Source organism: Pezoporus wallicus, unplaced genomic scaffold, assembly GCF_028554395.1.
Source record: "Pezoporus wallicus isolate ANWC-B61680 ecotype Strahan unplaced genomic scaffold, APGP_CSIRO_Pwel_v1 contig_7904, whole genome shotgun sequence".
Taxonomy (NCBI): Eukaryota; Metazoa; Chordata; class Aves; order Psittaciformes; family Psittacidae; genus Pezoporus; species Pezoporus wallicus.
This window is the reverse complement of record NW_026639904.1, coordinates 76981-90926: the sequence shown is the minus strand read 5'-3', so window position 1 is coordinate 90926 and position 13946 is coordinate 76981. Positions and strand designations below refer to the sequence as shown.

Genomic DNA, 13946 nt, shown 5'->3' with positions numbered 1-13946 from the left:
AAATCTGCTGTCTATCCTCCTGCCCAGCCATACTGCAGGCAGCCAGGCTGCAGAACTGAAGAATGGGAAGCTGCTGGAACAGTTTAAGACTTTCCCTCCTGCCCTATCACAATCTTACAGAGAGCTGAGCAATTCCTTTGGGGCTGCACACCCTCAACTCCCAGAGACTGCAGGCAGGGCCATCTCACCCAAGTCAGCTGCTCTTGTAGCGGAGTTGTCTGTCAGCCTTTTGTGTGGTAATGAAACAAACAATGTTAACCCAAGTGAAACAAACCTACTAATTCAGCAGAGATGGGGACGGGGGATTTTGGTTACTAAATTGCTTTTTTGCTTATTGAGATTAATTCCTCCCACATGCTGCAGGTGAGCTAAGTTTAAACAGCAGACTTTCAATTAAAAGCACACTCACATCTTTTTTTCTTTCTTCTTTGCTAAATGGGCTTGAGACCTTGCTTGACTAGCAGCCATTCTGGGCTTTTATTCTGCAGTTTTAAAAGCTAAACCTTACATGTTTAGAAAGAAAAGTTTATCTCCTAAGATTAAACTCCTGGCAATCCACTTTACCATCACAGCGGCTGGGCTCCTTCATGCTCAGCATCCCTCTTCAGTGTTATGCCTGTGTCAAAAGAAGACTCACAAATGGCAATATTTATTAACATATTTATTTATCTTCAAAGACAGCTTATACATTCTATCTGCTTGTAAGCATATGGCAAATATAGAGGTGCTATGAAGTTATGCTGTCAAACAAGACACAGTTTTGGAGAAAAAAAAAAAAAAAGTCCTATTTCTTTTCTTTGTAGGATCTGTCTTTAGAAATACCTGACTGAATCTCAGGACAAAGGCCTTGATGTACACCACTTCTGAAGGCTAATGAGTTCTCTCCTCATGTGTAATAGCTGAATCTCACTTAACTACGTAAGACTTTAACCTATTTCTTGTATTTTTACATGTATATTATGTTTTTTTCAGTTATATTCTACTTCTTCATAGCAGTAAACTAAAATGTGGCTTTAGTAATGCCTGTTATCAATCTTATTTATTCCATCTATTTCTTGGTAATTATGTATAGTGTATTTCTTGGTCTATATTTGGATGGCCTATTTAGAGATGAAGAGATTCCTTCCAGAATGGCAATAACTTTTCTGTGACTCAAAGATTAATTTTCAAAATGGCTTCACAGGTGAAATACCTTGTATAGTATCATAATTAACAAGATATACCCTATTAATGGCCATAAAACATGATTTTCATAAACAGAATTCTTCTTGAGATATAACCATCCCCCCTGCTATGAATTGTTAGTCAATACCATCTGACACATCCACAGTGAAACCTACTAAAACCCTATTCAAAAAGCAGTCTTAATTGCCAGTCTTGCATACCTTAAGACAGAGATTTTAGAGACATCAATATTACACCTCAGAACTATTCAGAGATCCATCTGCTGTAATGTGTTTGACAAGCTTTTGTTTTGAAGCAGACCAATTGGCATTATAGGCTAAATTAATTTACCTGCTTTCCTAACTTCATTAAATTATGCCTATAATTTCTCAGGTACACTAAAATTTACAACTGCAATTCATATTCTCTCTGGAGTCCTCCTTTCTGATTGCAAAGTCTTAAGGGCCAGGTCATTAGGGGCATTCTGGAAAAACTTGGAGGAAGGGTTGCAATGATAATGAACCAGGCAGAGTAGAGATTAATTCTATTCCATATGGGAGCTCCTTAAAGAAATTAGAGCATCTCTCATGTGAAGAGCCAAAGGACTAAAGTTCCATTATACTAACTCTAATCTCAGCCGGACTATGTCTGACAAGAGATCACCAAACAAATATTGGAAGAAGCATTGGTAATTCAGAAAATGGTGACTTCTCATCTAAAGAAATACTGAGTCGTTACTGCAGCCAAGTATCTGTGAGCACTGCACTTCACACTGGGTCACATGTGGTGACAGACCAAGGCCTGCCCATGACCCATGGAGTTTGGGCTGTTCTAACAGCTGACAGGTTTGTTCCAGGATCTTGTCCAAACAATAAAGTATGGAACAACATTCTGCCTAGCCTCCTTGCCCCATTAATTTGAAAGAGAAAGCAGAGCCTTCATTTTCCTGCTGAAAATGCCTGTGAGGAGCAGAACAATGCCTGAGAATTTAGCTCAATAAAGATAATTTTCTCTCAAAGCTTCCTGATGCTAGGGAACACAGCTTGCATGTACATTATTACAGGCTAATAAAACTTCCCTTATTTTCATCAAAAGATTTAGGACTTAAAAGTATAATTAAAAAGTATGGGAAAGTTAATGCTCTAGAGGATTAACCTGTGACAATTTTTTCCACAACCATATAAAAATTATCACTTAGTAACATGTCCAGTTTGGCAAAAAATAGGGATTATCATGGACACTGTTTAATATAACTGCATAATAACTTCTGGGACACGTACACAGAATGGTCAGTTGCTGCAGAAATGTACATGAGGTTAAAAACCATCAAGAATATAAAAACCTGTCTTCCTTGAAAAATTGAGAATTGTCTTTTCTAGAATGTCTGCTTGGTTTGTGTTATTTATTCTTACTATGAAGGATAAATTAAAATACACCATTTATTTTGGCAGTATTCTGATAAATATTATCAAAAGAATTTGACAAGTTCTTTTGTCAAATTTGTCAAAATTTGTCAAATGAAATTCCAGTTATTTAAAATAGCAACTTCTTACAAGCAGTCATACTATACTTATCAAGATCAGAAGAGTTTGCACAAAATTGCGCTGGTTTGATATGTATATATATTTATGTCAATAGCATTAAAATATAAGGGGTAGACTGGATACTCCTTTTGTTTATATTAAATTCATGGCCCTGTTTATCATCTTTCTGGTTTTCATAAAATGTTCACCGCTTTTTAACCCTCAGCAAAGAGATTTGTATCTTCATGTGTGTGCATAATTACACGTAGAAACATATTTTTCAGGTTTGTAAAACATTTTATAAATGAATATTTCTTGGTGTTCATTTAGTAATAAGCTTGGTGTTCAGATGATAAAGACCTCCAAGTAAAGGATAAAATTATTGAGGTATTGTAATTACATTGCATATACACATCAAAATGTGTACATTATGTATACTCTTATTAGACCATCAAAAATGGTCTAATAAGAGCTAGTTAATGAAACGTTTAATGAAAACGTTTTTACCATGCCTTAAAACAGGGAGAAATTCTATTGTCCCATGTCAACCAGTTACTCAAACTGCAATCCTGAAGAAAACTGTGAATTGAGTTATTACTATGGCAAAAGCTATTGTTTGCTCAAAGACTGCCATAAAAACTGATTACAGGTCTAATGGATCTTGTTTCAAATGCTGAATCTGGAAACCTCTGTTTAAAGAAACAAGTGGTTGACTGTTTGGATTCAGAAAGCTCTTTTTATGTGGTTTGAAAGAACAGATTTTCTAATACATGAAATTATGAAAGCTTGCACCAGATAAAAGTTAAAGGTTCTAAATCCTGCTTTTACATGTATTTTGCAAAGTGATAACCTCCATCTTCTGTCCTCTAACTTTTCTTTGGACCAATAGCAATGGCAGCTGGAAAATGCCTTCTGAGGACTGTGAAGACAACAGGAGTCTGACTGCTGTGGATTGTATGGGGAATCCACAGTCAAGAATTTCATCAGCTTGAAATGGGAGACAATTCTCTACACACACTCCAAAATCAGTGCTTCAGATTATTTATTAGAAAGAATTGAAGCAGATTTTTTTTACCTGATTGTGTGAATGAACACAGGCTTTGCTCAAAGGGAAATTTCGTGTTCACTTTTGAAAATGTGATGTACAGGTATTCTACCAGATGTACTTTCATTGTTAAATACAGTTATTTCAGCTGTGCCTGTAGATTAACATTGCACTTGAGACAGTCAATGACATTTCAAATGCTTTGATTGTACAGGCTTTCAACACTTTCATGAGCGTACTCAACCAGATTTTAAACAAACAGTTGTGCTTTGGGTCCAACCTGCGTTATAGATTAGGTAAAAATCGCATCATAATGTGCCACCCATGTTGGATCTACTCTATTTAAGCTACAGTTGAACAGCAACTGTTAAGCACAGCTGCTAAAATCACTGATAGCCCTATGAATAAGGTGTCAAGCTTGTAGTTGTTTTTTTCTGAAAGGGACAATAATTTGGCGTTTAACGAAAACTCTCCAGGCACGTTCAGAACCTGATCTTACAAGGTATTGTGCATCTTGGATTCCCACTCAGTAGGCATAAAGTACGTTTATTATCTTAACAGGAGGATCTTGACGCTTTGAAAGGCAATAAGCATTTGGGGCACAACATGAAAAGTTTTTATTCTGTATTACTCTTTTTCTTTTGTATTTATTTCAATGACACCAGCTATTTTTGATTAAAAACATGCAATACACATTGAAGCCACATTTCAGTCATAAAAGAACTTCCAGCTCTCAGATATTTATACTGTAACACTGTGCTTCCATTTAAATGACAAAACTCCTAGCAAAATTCCTACTTGGTTGCATGACTCTTCAGTGATCTTCCTGTACTCATTACTAGCTTCTCTGTAAGTAAGCAGGCATCTTCTATAATGAAAAACAGCAAATAAAAAACAGTAAATGTTGTAAGTATATATACACTTTGATATCCACATATTTTATATTTGGGTTCAGCATCTGGTTAAGGCTATGGATTAACAGCAAATACTGTACCATGAAAGATCTAGATCTGGTGTCTCTGGAAGAGGCTCACAGGGCTCTGAAGCACTTGTTTCTTTATCAGGTTCTGTTATTAAAAAAGAAAAAAAAAGAAAAGAAGTGCATTAATGCTTTAGACTCACAACATTCTTAATGGTAAAAAAGCCTGTAAGGTTTATTTGAAAAGTGCAATACAGTAAAAAGTCACAGAAGAAGGAATCTAAGACAATACAGAGGTGAGCCACAAAAGTCATAATCTTAGAATACAGAAATTATAGGGTTTTCTGTTCTTATTTCTTGCACTCCTGTGAAGCTGCTCTCAACCAGGCCAGTTTTGCAGGATAGTTCCAGGTGGGACCAGCTGAGGAGCCAACAAAGAAGATGCATATAGGAGAAGACAGCACTGAAAGATGGCAGGCAGTAAGAAAACTATCCAGGGGAAGAAGCAAGCAGTGCCAAAAGCAAAAGGAGAGTGAGGAGGTTGGATAAGTGATGCTGCTACCTCTCAGCAGGGTCCTCCTAACAGGATGTAATCAAAAAAGCCAGTGGCTGGGAGGCAATGGCTTAACTGCAGCTTTGGGCAGCCATGCATTTCCTTTGCTCCAGTGATCTGTGATGCTCAGCCTTGTTCCTTCCTTGCTCCATCTCTGCGCTAAACTGCCACCTCCTAGCTGCACTTTCTGCTCTGTTCTCAGTGTCTGTCCAGCAAGTCTCTCTCTGCCTAGTTACAACCTCCCCCCTCTCTGGGGGATGGTTTCCTATTTTGGGAGCTACTGATGTGGGTCACCTCCTCAAATGAAGAAAGTGTACATATATCTAGTCCATCCCTGACATGTATTTGTCAAACCTATTCCAAAAGGCTTCTGTCGAAGGTTGTTTCACAACACCCCTAATCTCTACATTCCAGTGCTTCACAATCTTGTAGCTCAGTTTCTTCCCTGATACTCAAGATAAATATTTATTGCAAATTAAGCTGATTTTTGTCTTTTTCTACCTTTGGTAGACATGAAGAGCAGAGGAATGTCATCCTCTTTTATAACAACTCCTTATAGCTTGAGAGACTATTTCCCTTCCTCTGATCTCTTTTTGAGGTCTCTTCAATATTTGAATTGAAGATTCAGTCTCTTCAATATTTGAAAGGAACTTGTGTTTTGTAGACAAGTTTTATCTGGACAATCCTTGGCTGGATCCCCCTTAATTTGTCACACCTCTTTGTACTGTGCTGCCTAAAAGTGGACTCTTTCTTTCAGCCACAGCAATACCAGTGGTACTTATAATATCCTAATTTAATGTCCAAAATAAATATATTAATCCAGTTCTGGTGGAGATGAAAAGTAATGTTCAAAGCAGTGTCTCTGCTGATGCAATGTTTGGAACAGATACAAACTACTGGACCACTCAATACTCAATAAAATTCACATTTCATCATATCATAGGTTTTTATTAAGCAAAATGGCTAACTAGGACTTCATCTGTAGTTGTATGCAAGTAAGAATAAGACAAGTAAAACTATGAACAACATCTGAGAATTACTGTAAGCTGTGATATGAAGTCTTATTTTGTATGAAGGCAACATGTATGTTAGGGATTTACTGTGTATTTAGCAATGTAGTTATTCCAGGTAACATTTTCTGAAACCAGGCTTGAAGTACATCAATGGAAATTCCTTTACTAACAGACCACGTCTAAGCAAAAAACCTAACAAAACCTAGTTGAATTCAAGGCAGTCTGCTCACAGCTGCAGAGTCTATAACTTCTCAGTTTGGCTTAGGAACTCAAACACTGTGAAGCAGCTGAGAGCCTCATGCAATTCCAAGGTGCTAACAAAGGGTCTGAATTATGTTGCCCTACCCAGCTTTAAACCAGGGCAGCATTATTGCTCTTTCCAGTGGAAGATTATTGTTGGAAAAGTGGTACAAGACAAATGGGTGACTCAAGCCCAAAATGTGATTACGTTTGTGTAGTAACATGCATATTTGCAAGTAAATACACATAAAAGTGTGACTCTGACAGCAACGTATCTTACATACACTGACACATGCAAAAATGGTGGGGATGTGTACATGATGGGGAATTATAGCATAAATTGCTTTTTTTATGCACCTTTTGGCCTTTTGCCTTCACACTTGGACACCAAGCTATTATTGTCTGACTAACACTTCTACCCTCCCAGCAAATATTAAGCGTATCAAGGATAACTGATGGAATACTGGACCATAAATGTTTTCTTGGCATTTTTTTGGTGTGTGCTATCTAGGAACAATAAAAGCATCTCATATTCATAATGATAATACATACATACCACCACAGATCACACCATCAAGCATTCTTCTTCTATCATATTGTGTTGGGCAAAATGCAGAGATAAACATTAATATGTATTAATAGTATGCAAATATAATTTATCATAATAGGATGTTCCTGACACATTATCACTGCTGTTGATAAAATATAATTAAAATTGTCTGGCTGAATTTTCAGTGCAGCTAGAATTGGCATCTCTCTTCTTGCTGTTTACATGTGTCTGTCTAAAGAGTGTTTCACTCCTAAAAATCTCATTATTCCATTATGTTCCTGGGAGAAGGCTAAGCAGAGCTGCTAGTCCTTTACAAAATATAATCAGTGAGAAGTCATACAGGAGAATGAAAGCTGCACCTACAAAGACAGAAGCTAGAATGATCACTAACTCCAGAGAGGGCAGGAATTTTTGGCACCATTCTCTCAAAAGATTCTAAATGACATGAAACAGGCAATGCTCGTGTTCCTGAGCTTGCAGGCCCATGTGATGGGAAAGCATTCAAATCCAGGTTTTTAATTGTTCAGAGTTTGTTGGACTCTATTAAACAAGAACTCCACTGAAAAGCTTCATGAACTGATGAAAGATCATAAGAGGACTATTGTTTTGGGAGCTGAAATTGCTTTGGAAAAAAAAGAAAGGTAGTATTTTGAGGAGATAACAAAAGTTAAGAATGAGAGTAGCATGCAGGAGGTGACCCAGAAACCATTTTTCACTGTCTCTTGCAATAAAAGAATGAGGTAGGATATACTGAAAGCAGCAGGAGGTGAGCTTGGAGTCAAAGGAAGGGCTTCTTTGTGCGTGGCTAACTCATCCTTAGAACTCCCTGCTGCAGGATGCTGCAGGAATGCCCTAATTTTCTGCAGGCTCAAGAAGTAACATGGCAAACAAAAGAAAAGTCTGTACCTCTCCTACTCTACCACTATAGATAACTGGATTAAGTGGCATAAAATCCTCTAATACAATACCTCAAACAAAAGACAGCAACAGTGCTGTTACGTTTTCACGTGTATTTAGGTACACATATGCAAGCAAGACCATATTTGCAACTGCTGTTAACGTGAGTGAACTCTTACTATGTTGTACATATATAAGTATTAATATAAGACAATGCAGTGTTTTCGTTACTGTTAGTCTATTTTCCTTTAATACAGCTAATTCCACTGTCAGCCAATACTGTAGTTTTGTCACAAGAGGGAGAGAGAGAAAGCAAGACTATCTCACCATATTCTTTATATCCTCCCCATGATTTAGTAGGGCATGCTAGATTGTCATGTTGGTGTAATGCAGCTGATGAGATATAATCCATTATTGTAGTTTAAAAATTAACTTGCATTTTTAAAGGTCATGCAAACGGTTTTAGTTATATAATCTGTAGAACGATGTAATGAAGTAGTAATAAAGGTACAGCAGAAAATAATATGACTGCCAACAACATGCATGTCCCACACTCGTAGAAGATCTTCCTACGTTTTTTTCTGTCTTGACAAATGAAAATTGATGCAAAGCTTTTTGAAAAGCAGATTGGGCCTACATGTTTATCCATGTATCCTGACTAGGTTTGCTTGGAATGGAGGCAGTTGAACTTCAAGGTTTTATGAATATAAAGATTAATGAATTTGTACAATTTGGCCATGCAAAGCATTTTTATCAGGCATATTCCATTTAGAATAAGCAGTAAACCATATATAAGGGTTGTGTCAAAGTTTACTGAATAGGGCCCTTGGTAGCTAATGTAACATTTCTCCAACAAATCAAAGGTATTGTTCTATGCTCACATGAATACACAGTAGCCATTACCTTAAATTTAAAACTCACTGTAAGCAGCAAACACACTGTGGGAATATGAAGGCCATATTGTATCAGTGGAGTCTGCAGAGATTTTCTTCATATGGCTTTGCCTGGTTGAAATATATGTTGCAGTTGAAAGCTAAAGGGATTACTTTTGAATAGTCATCACAAAGGTTGATTATATTCGTATATCATTTAGCTGGACCCTGCAGGCTATTATTCCATTAGCTGTGCTGGCCCTGCACTGTCAAAAAGTTGATCATATAATGTAAAAAGGTTACATGCTCTGTTAAGGTAGGTGAAGTAACTTGAAACAGTAATCTTTTAAGAGCACTACAGCTTTGTACTTGAAAGTAGATTGCATTTAAAATAAATACTCTCAAAATGGAATAAACGCAATAACCCTACCTCTGCTTCTTATTTGTCCTATTTTGAATAGGGTGTATATAATTTGAATAAGTTAATTGTACCAGGCAAGTTTTTTGCTATATTTTTTCAACCTCATATCCGAAGAACTATACTTCAAAATAGCTGTGTCTTTATGTGAAATGCTTACTGAAATCATGTCTCCGGTGAAAAAGATTTGCTGATTATATTTCCCTTGCACATACAAACACACGCACATTTTCTTTCAGTGCTTAATAAAATGGATCTTCAGACGGTTCCATTATGTGGATGCCTTAATATTATTTTATGCTAAAATGTGGACAGCACATTAGATTGAAAGCATCTTACTGTTCCACATGGCAGAGTAATCATGGGCTATCCCTAGATAGCAAATGCTCCCATTGGGAAAACAATACCAACAACACAGGCTAATGAATCACAATAGTTATTAATCATGGGCATTTGTAAGAGCCACATATAATAGAGATGAACTCTCAAGATTAGACAGGTTAGAAGGTGGAACCAAGGAAAGGACAGGAGATCACCCAATTGCATTTTAGAAGAAGTTTACAGGTGAGTATTTGTTCCAGTACAATTGTTCCCATGCTTGCTTCAGTCTTTCTAAGCAGGCAGAAAAGAAAAGAAACAATTTAGTCAGCTGGGTTCACTTAGCTTTCAGATCCTTGCAGGACAATGTGGCAAAAATTAATAAACAAATAAATGCACACCTACAACACCCTTAGGGCTTATGGCCTAGTTAGAAATGAGACAGCACTTCTTTTATTAGACAAAGTTGTTTAATTTGGATTGTAAAAGTAAGAGTTGGTTCTTTTTCAGTGTATCATATATATTATTCAGGGCAATGAATGAGTCTTTATGAGTACAAATGGGAGTCTTTAATGAACTGCAGCAAGCATTTGAGCAGGTATGTTTCTCTGAATAAAGGCTTCACAGATGGGTAAGTTTATGAATGAGAAGCAGAATTTATTTTGCATGCTTTTAAAGAGCTTACTCAACTATGGCACTATAAGGAAAGTGCAAGATTTTTCTGGTTTGGATGAGAAAACCTAATGGGAATATGAGTTTTTCCCTGCCTAATAACTTCTATTGTTTACTTATTCATATTCAGCAGTCCTCAGACAAGTTAATCTTCCTCTCTCACAGAGTTTGGGCATGTGCCAGACATTTGTTCAATGGAAATCTCTCTTGATCTTACATCTTTCAGTTCTGTTCATTGTGAAAATTATACACTCATCTGACAATGTAGTACAGCAGCATCTTTTGCACAAAATATTTCTTGAACATCAATTTTAACTGTTCTATCATGTCAGATTGTTGACTGTAGGTAGAAAAAAGGTCTCAAGGCCAAAATATGACACTGTGTCTTTTGTGTATCTGGAAGTTAGGGATCACAAAAATTCTACACAAATTTTGGTGACACAGAAAAATCAGCTTTCAAAACAGTCATCAAGAAGATCACTTTGAACATGAAGAAACCTAAACAAAACACCAGCCAGTTTTTAGCTTATAGTTTTACCTTTACTGTCAACAATTTTTTTATGAAATCCAAACTATCAGTTTAAAGTTTCAACACAGCATCTCATCTCTCGCTCTACTCCAACTGAAGCTAGGGAGAAATTAAGGAAACAATGTTTCTGATTCAGTATCTTGAAATGGGTTAAAACTTAAACAGGGGAAGTTTAGATTGGACATAAGGAAGAAGCTCTTCACTGTAAGGGTGGGGAGGCACTGGAATGGGTTGCCCAAGGAAGCTGTGAATGCTCCATCCCTGGTGGTGTTCAAGTCCAGGTTGGACAGAGCCTTGGGTGACATGGTTTAGTGGGAAGTGTCCCTGCCCATGGCAGGGGGTTTGGGACTAGATGATCTCAAGGTCCTTTCCAACCCTAACTATTCTATGATTCTATGATTCTAAACTTTCTCAGTCAAAGCAAAATTTTCCAGCAACATAAAGCAGGATGAGTGCCTGCCCAGCTGGTTAATCAAGGCTTCCACAGTGCAGAGGAGAATTCCCAGATGGCCCAGAAGGGTTTCTTTCCCTTCACCCTCCCCCACAGAGGCAGAATAAATATCACAACTGGAACCTACTTTCTCTCTCCTAAGGACAGGACAAGCCCTAGGGGAACTTACAAAGTTCTGAGCAAAAGGGGTGCTGCTCACTCTTGTGGTAGATGCCAAATTCACCCTTGGCTACCCTGAGGAGCTGGTGAGGAAAACATACAAAGAGTATAAAAACACTTCCACTACCTCTGTATGTGCTGAGACCCATGAGTTATTAAAGATTGAGCCCAAAAGCTAGTTAGAAATCCTTACAAAAGGAAATCTTTACCTTGCTCACAGAATGTGGTATTTTATAGTCCTGGAGAACTTTTGCCAAAAGATATTACTATAGGCATTTACAAAAATGTGTGTATTTGAATGATGTAAGCACAGAAGTTTTTAACACTGTTTTATAATCATGAGTAAAATATAAACTCATTGCAAAGCATAAAGAAGCAGTAAGTGGACTGATGTTTCAGACAACATAATGATCATAACAGAAGCAGAATATTTGGTTTCAATTTGTGTGCAGAATTATTATTGCTACATTCATTTTAAACCAAAGCAAGGTATATCAGGTGCTCAGTAAATAATTACAGTACAGTAGATGTGAAAACACAGATTTCAGACATAGCAATGATTCTAAGACCAACTGGTGCCCAAGCCAGTTACCTGAAAAAATCTTGCCGTCTTTCCTCAAATCACTACAGTCCTTGTCCTGTAAAACTTTTAAATAGTCTGTTTGAGAACCTAGTTTATGCACTTATTATGCGACATTTTTACATGGCTACACATAAAACCTCATATCTTATCCTTTACTCATAACATGCATTAATTCTGTTAAGTACTGCTATAAAGGCACAGTTAAAACCTGCAAGATAGAATAGCAGGACAGTTCATAATTGCATTTTGCAAACTCCACTTTGTATCCATTGAGCAAAATATGTCACTGAACAGAGGAACTTCATATTTAAGTTACTGGTAATGTGTGATCTTTTTTCTGAATATGCAGCTTGATGTGTCTTCAAAGGATCTGGCTATCAGAGAGTGCTTATACCCCTTTCTCTGAAATCCAGGTCTCTCAAAGGTGTCCCAAAGGGAGGGAAAGCTGGAATGATTATTTAAACAATTCCTCTTACTTAATTATATTTCATTAGCATACTGTGGTTCAAATATAGTATCAAACTGCTCTGATTAGATGCATACCTGATTTTAACTCATTTTCCTTAATCTCCCTATTTTGACATGAGTGCTGTATGTTATTTTATTGAGAGTTTCTTGCTCTGCAGAACTCATTCTTTATGTTCTGGTTTGGCTCTGCTGTTTCCTGTCTTCTAAAGGCTTGCCTACTCTTCTATAATTCTATGTAAGAGTACTTCTTCATGGTTGAAACTTCTTTATTTCAGCATCTTCAGTGACTACCCTGCCTGGTGGCTCACAAACTGTTTATCATCGAGGCTTCTATAATGCATTTTTTTTTTTTTGCCTGGGAAACTGCCTTCCAAGAGCTTAGCCAAAGGTCTCTTTCTGGGTACAGAAATTGATGTCAGTAAAGCTGAGAAAATCCAGCAAGGCATCTGCTACACAAAGAAAAAGGATCCCAGGGAGACTTTTTTCTCCTTACCTGACTTTAGCTTTACATGTTCTAATGCACCTTAGGCATGAGTGCATCCTCTCTGGCTAAGGAGGTGTAGGGGAAAAATCTGGAAGATTGTGTTCTTTAAAAGAAGACACACAATCCCTTATGGAAGTATCAATTTTCTCGTGACTAAGGTTTTCTGGGGAGAATATCATTCTCTGTAGCAGCTAAGGTCCTTCTCTAAAATAGATGCAAAGCAGTCCTACTTCTCAGTTAAAAAAACAATCAAGAAAAAACAGCTGCTGGGAATGAAGGTCCTGGTTTCAGGAACCATGTGAATCCTGGATTCACATGTGGTGACATGAATACAATGCTGTGAGATACTTCTCTCACAGGCACTTCAGAGAAGCTTCTTTGTCTCAGTTTTCTTTGCTGATTTTACCAACATAATGAGATCAGACCTACTTTTCTTCTCCAGGCATTGGGAACAATACTTTTGCTGGGCAGAGTAATATTGAGTATTGGGTTTCTCCCTCTTAGCTTTTGGATTTATGCCCATGTTCTTCCAGACAACATGGGACAACTTGAAAGGCCACTACTCTTCTTCTGTCTTCACAGTTGAGAACTCTATCTTTCAGGCCAGTCATCCACTTCTTTTAATGAGAAATGGATTCACAAAAGGTTACACTGAAAAATGGAAATGGATTTTCTGTTTTATTAGCAGTCAGCATACAACTTGTGAGTAACTTCAGAAAGTTATAAAACTACAGAGACTTCTAAGAACATGCCAGTAGAAGCTAGAATTTGAAAATAGTTGCTTTGGCTAATCTGAGCCCTACCCTCAAGTGATGCAACCAATGCAGCTTCAGTGAAGTCAGTGTTGTTATGTCAGCTTAGCCAAATTGCTTCAAAATAGGCCTTTTAAGAAAACATTTGACTTCAGTAATTTTAAATTCACTTTGAACTATGCCATATCAATCACATTGCTCTAGGACCAGCAGAGCTTGGAAACATCTACTAGGCAAACAAATATTTTCATAAAGTAAAAGATGTTGCTCTGCCACTGTATTCCTTGACTGCAGTGACAAGGGTGAGATGAGAGACACCACTGGATACTTCCAGTA

At 37.3% G+C, this 13946-nt stretch overlaps 1 protein-coding gene across 1 annotated transcript in view; it reads right to left on the bottom strand.

The window, feature by feature from the left end:
* Nucleotides 1–4520: 4520 nt before the first annotated feature.
* LOC130603180 (tetratricopeptide repeat protein 29-like) overlaps nucleotides 4521–13946 on the bottom strand; it is a 78669-nt gene continuing 69243 nt past the window's right edge. The window contains exons 7-8 of the mRNA XM_057416735.1: nucleotides 4727–4799; nucleotides 4521–4600 (exon numbers count right to left, since the gene is read on the bottom strand). Of these exons, the coding sequence (XP_057272718.1) occupies nucleotide 4600; nucleotides 4727–4799 (74 nt within the window). The 3' untranslated portion in view covers nucleotides 4521–4599. The remainder of the gene's footprint in view (nucleotides 4601–4726; nucleotides 4800–13946) is intronic.